The sequence below is a fragment of the Odontomachus brunneus genome, unplaced genomic scaffold, assembly GCF_010583005.1.
Source record: "Odontomachus brunneus isolate Ranch 3 - 2012 unplaced genomic scaffold, Obru_v1 Obru_scaffold_004, whole genome shotgun sequence".
In the NCBI taxonomy this organism is placed as follows: Eukaryota; Metazoa; Arthropoda; class Insecta; order Hymenoptera; family Formicidae; genus Odontomachus; species Odontomachus brunneus.
The window spans coordinates 867,192-874,735 of NW_022639454.1; the positions used below are offsets into that span (position 1 = coordinate 867,192).

Consider the following 7,544-nt stretch of genomic DNA (forward strand, 5'->3'; position numbering starts at 1 on the left):
TCTCGTTCTCGTGGATAAGGAAGAGCGACGATTACACGGGCGGCACGAGAGATATCGATGAAGACTGCGTGTCGCCAAGTTCCACGGCGAGTAATCGCGACGACTACTACTCTCCCGATCTCCCACGTTCGGTGGATAACGCACAGCCGAGATTGAACGGAGAACTATCGCGAGAGGAGCTCTGGGCAAGGCCGCGTCGAACGTATGTGCTCTCGGACCCCGATCCAGCGCGCTCCGTTCCACTGGCCCTTCCTTTTCTACCGCGCGTCCCCCTCTCCGCGAACAGCCGACTTCAGGAGCGACGCGCTTCGCGCGCTCGATCCGCCGTTTTCGCTAAGTTTCTCGTCTGTTATTCTTTTTTGCGAGATGATCAGCGACATACCCAATGTCTCGTGTGATGCCGGACAGGAAGGTAGCGAAAAGGTGCCGATTTCCTGAAAACGACTATGCAAACCGCTCCCTTCCCCGCCTTCGGGAACGACGCGTTTTTCGCATCGCTACGACGACGCTCCTGTGCAACGTCGCTCGTCCTTGTTTCTTCCGTGGAACACGTCGTCGTGCCCCTCGCTCGTTCTCCTCCCATTCTTGGACTAGCTTCACTAGCCAGTCTGCCACTGCCGATTCTCCTCCCTTTCGTCGCTCCGCTTTTCACTCACCCGCCTGCGTGGTTCTCGATTTTATCTCGTTCTATTCATCTTTAACGTCCTTACTCTTGTTGAATGCTGATAACGCATCCTCTTGCTGATAACGCATCCTGATTTACGTTGATGAATTTCGTAAACAGTTGGCGAGTTTCGGCCATTATTTACACGGAAGTTGGCGAATGGGTTATGTTTATCGAATTGTTTTACTATCCTAAAACGAGTAAAAATAAGTTTAACATTGAAAGTCGAACGGTCCTGTTTACTTAACACTTAACTGTTGGGTTCATTTCGAAGACAACATAGAATTGGACACGGAAACGGCGAAAATATTTCCGCAGATTATAAGCGCAGATTTGAAATAAAAACTGTTGTCGGTTATCCAGCCTATATCGATAATGAAGGAACTACTCCGCCATCTATAAGAAAACGAGTGATCTTATCGATTCGATCGCGAATCGATTAGCGATTCTATCGACTAAAAGCCACTCGCGGTTTCGCAGCTAACACGAAAATTGTTCATCGTAATAAGACATTCTAACTCAATAGGAACTTTTATTTACCAAGTAAATTAATATTACATACGCACAAAATTAAATATCTACATATGCAAGTCGCTTTGAGAGAATATGTACAACTGATTTTTTTTACAATTCAAGTACGCTACGTTGTTAGTTCCGGAAATAGATTTACCAAGAGATGATCCAGCAGGAAATACGCCAGATGCTTGTTGAACGGTGCGTTCTGTAAAGGATCCAACAGAGAATCCATCAGCTTGTTCCATGGCTTGCAGAACTCCATCAGCCACCACGGTAACAAAGAATGCAATCCCTCCTTGGCAATATCGTAATAATCTCTCCCTTGCGAGGAGAAATCTTTCATGTAACTTTTGTCGTCGACTATCTTCGCATGCAGGAGCTTGACGACGATAGCAGCGCGACCGCCGCTCAGAAGTTTTACCAGCATGTTGTAGAACAGTGTGTTCACCACAGGATCCACCCTTTTACGCGATAATGAACCGAATATCCAGAAGAGTTGCGAAATTACCGGAAGTATATTCAGTAGACCATCGACTGTAATAATACATAGTCAATATGAAATTTTCAGCATCAACATATAGACATGTAAGATATCCTATTGAGCTTACCAGCTTCTACAATGCACAAGCTGGCGCCTTTCACGTGATCGCGCTGCGACAGGCTGCACGGGAAATTCTGGAAAGCAACAGGTAAATTCAGATTATTGCCAAACACGCTGTCCAACAGTTTCCTATCCCTGTTCTCCGCATCGTTGAGATTGTGCTCACTCGACGGCTCGACGCCCATATCCATGTGCTCGTACTTTGTGTTTGTGGACGCCAGAAAAGTGCTCATGAACTTGTCGAGGTGCTGTCCCTTCTCCTTACGTAATTTGTAAGCCATACTCTGATAGAGAATGCCGATGTCGGGTGTGCTGTAGTTAGCGTAGTATGGCTTCAAATTAGGAGTCGTGAGAAAAGTGTAGAGGAGCTCACTGCTTCGCAGCATCGGTTTGGACAGCAACTTCTGCAGAAACTCCTCGTAACGCTGACGGTTGGTCGTGAGAGACGAGTGGGGGTTTTTACGCGACGGCAACGGCGAGTCGTTTAACTCCTTGTCACCGTGAAACTCGGTGAGTCGCGTTCGCAGCGTGTAGAAATCTTGATCTTGCCGAAGAACCGTCCACGATTTAGCCTTTGCTACGCTATGAATCGCAATCATGTATACCGGCTGCGTGCCCCCACCGTCTACGTGTGGGATGGCGACTCGCCAGGTCGTCAAGTCGCGGTGGCTCTTGTCGCCGAAACCTTTAATCTCGTTGTATGCTCGGGCCGTGCAATCCACTTCTTCCACCGGATATGCGTCTTGCAATTGAAAAGGAGCGCCGTCCAACGCCGATGTGCGTAGAACGCCATCGATTTTACCGAGTTGATTGGTGAATCGTATGGGAGTACATGCACTTCCGCTTGCACTGAAGAGAGCGAATACGTATATGATTATTATAATTATAAATTTAATTAAATTTCCCTAAATATTTATACATGTCTATATGACTGTGAAAATACAGATCTGTTTGAAAATATACTTACTTAGTTGCAATAGCCTTTGCCTGTTCAGATACTAAGTGACCGCACAAGTACTTATATAACTGAAATACGATAAAGTTGCATTAGAATATGTAGAATTTCTTTGTTAACATTTGATAATAGATGCCTCGAATATCAAATATTAATTCTGTATTAAGAACAAAAATCACTAAATATTTTTACTTCGTAGCTATGATGGAATGATGGTAAACAGGTGCTCTCTAAAAGTGCATGTGCTTCTTGATGAGCTTGATAAAAAGGTCGCGAAGTCCGTAATTCTTGAATTTTCTCTGGCCCACCTTCGAGTACTAGAAAAGAAATATGTATTTGATAACATTTACAACCATTTCGCGCTAAATTGTTATCTATTCGCGATTCGCTTACTCTGTTGTATGCCTTTCGATATATGCAATGGTAAATACAGGTATTCAGGACCATCAGGATCAAGATATACCGTATACATAGTTTGAACGTCTATATACAAATTCTCCTCAGCGTTAGTCGACATTTCCGGATTTAACATACGCTTGCTAAGATCGTCTGGAAACGCGCGATATGATTTGCACACAATTATTACCCGAAAAATTATCATGTACAGAATTTGTACCTACCAATATCTAAGCAAAACTGAAGAAGATTCATAGGTCCCGTTTCTTTAATATGCTGCATAAACATGTACAATAATTCAGGATTGTTCAAGACTTCGTCCAAAGATTGCTTGAAGTAGTTCTGCGCGATGTGTGGATGCACTGCTGGAACTGTGACCCAAGATTGCAACATTGGTACATTGATAGTTTCTGCAGCATCTGACAGAGAAGTGTCACGATGAGTGGATAATGTCACCAACATATTTATATTTTCTGGATCCGCGAGTGCATCAATCGCTGGCAACAGCACCCAATTTGACAAAATCTCGCGTAATATTATCTGGAAATACACATAGAAGAGATGTACAAATAGCCAGTTAAATATCCTAAATAATTCATACATACAAAACTGGAATGAATTCTGAAACATTACTTGGTTATTCGTTGAAACATGTATGGCAGGCAATAAATGTGGCAAGAGTGCGGTGACTAATCCCCGCAGGTAATTCAATTCAGCCTTTCTTGAGTAAGCAGCTGGATGAATCTTAGAACCTAGATAACTTCCAATATAATCCTGAGGCATCCTAACTTCAGACTTGGACTTTTTGTTGAGTATATTCCAATCCCGGGCATGTTGTATGGCCAAGGGTATCAAGTCATGGAAGATGATGGTCGCTGTGTCTGCACGTAACAATCTACCAGCGATATTCTTTGCTGCTGTCGTTATAGCTAAACGCAGCTGTTGTATAAAAGCTTCATTCGCTGAAAAATCTGAATACCATGTGCAGACATAAATTTGCAGTATTTCCTCCAGAAGCTGCAACAAGATAACATGTTTTTATATATATCATTATCAAAATAAAATAGTGCAAATTATGCAAAAAAAAAATAGTTACCTTTTCTAAAGCATCATCAAAATCTTTTGGTACTTTGACCTTTGTTGAATGTGGCAATAACTTATGCCTCTTGCAGACATTACTACAAACACTGCACAGATCCTTGACTTCGTTTTGTGTAATAAATTTGTTACTTGTGATATTAAATTTCGTTAGTAAACTGTCGATGACTTGCAATAACTGTACAGTATAAAAACTAGCAATTCCATAAATACTGGCCACAATGATTACCCAAGCGATACTGTTAAAAAAATATTGCCATTGTAATTTAACGTATATATAGATAATTTTGTTACTGATAAGTGTATAGCATTTACCTTTGAAATACAACCAAGATAAATGTAGCAAGTAACACAATAATTGCTGACACTGTGATACTAAAATAGTACAAATCCTGCATGTTTTCGATGTTAAGCAATACTTAATATTAATAGAATTTATTCGTTTATCAAATCATTTTTGTTTTGACACATTGCACTCAGCTGAACAAAGCGATTAATGGATGATTACTGACTCGAGGACTGGATTGGTACATGCTTCCAGATCCTATCGATAAGCTACCAAAGATGGTCGATAAAAAAGATCTGTCAATTTCAAAAGCATGTTACTTTCTTACGATTAATTACTCTTGTTATTTTGTTGAACAACTATTATAACTTTTTAAATTAAGCTAATATATTGTCCGTTAATTCCGTTTATTGTTCAATATAAAGAAAACGTGCATCTGACCTACTGTTAAATCTATCACTACCTCAATTGTTCTATCACTTAAATCTATCATTACCTTATACGGTCGATGTTACGGTGGCGACTCGTAGCGGAAACTTCGGAACTAAAAGTCGACAGAAATAACGGGTCTAAGGTATTATTAGACTCGTTATTTTTGTCGACTTTTAGTTCCGAAGTCTCCGCTACGAGCCGCCACCGTACACACATCGACCGATGAGGTAGTGATAGATTTAAGTGATAGAACAATTGAGGTAATGATAGATTTAATAGTTGGTTAGATGCTCGTTTTCTTTATATTGAACAATAAACGAAATCAACGGATAATTCCATAGTTAGCTTAAGGAGAAGCTCTAACAGAAAAGCAGAAACGGTGAACTAACAACCAACTTGAATTCTAATTGTCTTTTGTCCTTTTTTTCATTCGATATCGCTCATCGCTAGTTGTGTTTTTCGCCATGTGTTTCGACGCGCGCGAATTGCCGTTGTTATCTCTGCTGTCATAAACAAATATCGTAATTCTAATATAATACTAATATATGTCGTCGAATTATATTTTCGAAATAGGAAAAATAGAATTGAACACAAGTCAAAGTGGAGGTAAATTGCTCACAAAAGATCTTTTATTTACTTGGAAAATTTTCGGAAAGACTAGGTTAAATCCGGTGAGATATTCTGAGAGGCAAACGTTAAACAACTTCACATACTCGAAATGACGTTACCTGGCATCGGAGTTTTCGGCACGGGAAGCATCGTGAGGATCATTATACCATTCTTGCGAGAAAAGGGCTTCAGAATTGAAGCTATATGGGGTCGCACTTTGGCGGAGGTATCAGAAGTGGCGAGAGATCTGGAGATACCGTTCCATACCAGTGGAATAGACGACGTTCTCCTTAGAAAAGACGTGGATTTGATCTTTATAATGTGCTCTCCCAGCTTGCATTCACAGATCGCTGTGAAAGCCTTGGGTATAGGGAAACACGTTGTATGCGACAAGCCTGCAGGCTTGAGTCAAAGCGAGGCCTTGAAGATGGTACGGGCTGCACAGTATTATCCTTCGCTGATCAGCATAGTCAATCACAGTCTGAGATTCTTGCCAACTTTTGTGCATATGAAAAAGGCACTGGAAGATGGATATCTGGGTGGACCAGTTACAGTTATAGAAGTAAGAGTACATATGGGAAGTTTGTTGCACAATGGTAAGCATAGACTAATAAAGTATAATGTTTAATCTTGTAGTACTGGAAGAATTCCAGGGATTAAAGGGATATATATTAAAACTTTGTACAGCTTGATTAGCTTGTTTCTTTAAAATAAAATAAGAGTCAAACATTTGCTTGAAGTCTGAAATATTTGTTTTATCCTTTTCAGGATACGATTGGCTGTGCGATGACACAATGGGTGGAGGAATTCTCGCGCTAGTAGGCAGTCACGTTATAGATTTAATTTCTCATCTAACAGGTCAACGGGCGACGAGAGTGCACGCCGTTGTGAAAACTTTCACTCAAACAACCAAGTATATCAACGGAATTAGGCACGTCACGTCGCCAGATTTCTGTAGCTTTCAGATGGAGTTGAGCGGCGGCACCTTGGTAACGGCTACTCTGAGCAATCATTTGCAAGGGCAGCTTTCTCAAGAGGTGTTAATATGCGGCGGCGGAAATCATATGGTCGTGCGTAGCAGCGATTTATATGGTTGTCGTGCAGGACAAGAGGAGGTTCTTTATCGCGACAATGATGATCTGCAAGGAATAACCATACCGATCGCTGACTCTATTCCGAGACCGTACATCAAAGGGCTCAGGAAAATGATAGCAGCGCTGAGAGAGGCTTTTCAATCTGTGGAGGACAAGAAGGGTTGGATCAAGGAGCCGGTGTTTTCCGCATCTACGTTTGATGATGGCCTCTATGTACAAGCTGTTATCGATGCGCTGCGCCAAAGTAACCGGCAGCGTGAGTGGGCCAAAGTTAACATGTTGACGGAAGAGCCAGACCCGAATCCTGTATTGAGCGCTGCTGTCAGAGCCACCGCCATTTCAATATAAAAAGACTGTTTCGCGAGAGGTCATTATTGCTTACAAAAAAATCTGCTGTCCTATTACACATCCATTCTAGAGACTGTATAGACACTGATAGATTAAACGCGAGAAGTAATATTTTTAAGACAGCTATTATATCATTACTTTCTATTTTTATATTATTTAAATAATTTATGTTTCATTGTCACAGTGATTACATTCATATGTTATATAAGATGATTATTGCATTGTATATACACATATATATGAAATGAATATTTAGAGAATTTTATGGTTGTGCTTATAGAGCAATATATATTAGAGCATGTTAATTTGATTATATTTAATTTAATATATGATATATATTTAATATTTAATATATGTATATAATTTTGTAATTATTCCGCTTGACTAGTTACTGTACTATTAATAATAAATATTTATATTTGTATGTTTGTGCCATTAACAGTTATTGTTAATTAATATAAATGTTAAATATTATGGTCATACTACTTTAATTTTTAAATAGATAAAATCCAACAGACTGTACTATGAATAAAAAGTAACGATAT

At 40.2% G+C, this 7,544-nt stretch overlaps 2 protein-coding genes across 6 annotated transcripts; one reads left to right on the plus strand and one right to left on the minus strand.

The window, feature by feature from the left end:
• Positions 1-1,183: 1,183 nt before the first annotated feature.
• On the minus strand, positions 1,184-4,983 carry LOC116845366 (sorting nexin-14-like). Of its 3 annotated transcripts, XM_032817969.1 has the most exons (10): positions 4,546-4,983; positions 4,229-4,469; positions 3,766-4,149; positions 3,357-3,672; positions 3,130-3,285; positions 2,929-3,053; positions 2,749-2,807; positions 1,948-2,630; positions 1,789-1,855; positions 1,485-1,714 (listed from the first exon to the last, which is right to left on the minus strand). In XM_032817969.1, exons 1-10 carry the CDS (start codon positions 4,626-4,628, stop codon positions 1,645-1,647), a joined length of 2,184 nt encoding a protein of 727 aa, XP_032673860.1. In that variant the 5' UTR covers positions 4,629-4,983; the 3' UTR covers positions 1,485-1,644. The 3 variants fall into 3 exon arrangements, with proteins under 3 accessions (XP_032673845.1, XP_032673852.1, XP_032673860.1); XM_032817954.1 differs by having other exon boundaries at positions 1,184-1,714; positions 1,789-2,630; positions 4,546-4,982; XM_032817961.1 differs by lacking the exon at positions 3,130-3,285 and having other exon boundaries at positions 1,184-1,714; positions 1,789-2,630.
• Positions 4,984-5,181: 198 nt separating this feature from the next.
• Positions 5,182-7,388, plus strand: LOC116845298 (glucose-fructose oxidoreductase domain-containing protein 1). Of its 3 annotated transcripts, none has more exons than XM_032817829.1 (3): positions 5,182-5,327; positions 5,610-6,153; positions 6,326-7,388. In XM_032817829.1, the coding sequence occupies exons 2-3, from the start codon at positions 5,667-5,669 to the stop codon at positions 6,997-6,999; spliced, it is 1,161 nt and encodes a 386-aa protein (XP_032673720.1). In that variant the 5' UTR covers positions 5,182-5,327; positions 5,610-5,666; the 3' UTR covers positions 7,000-7,388. The 3 variants fall into 3 exon arrangements, with proteins under 3 accessions (XP_032673720.1, XP_032673711.1, XP_032673702.1); XM_032817820.1 differs by having other exon boundaries at positions 5,186-5,327; positions 5,522-6,153; positions 6,326-7,387; XM_032817811.1 differs by having other exon boundaries at positions 5,216-6,153; positions 6,326-7,387.
• Positions 7,389-7,544: the final 156 nt, after the last annotated feature.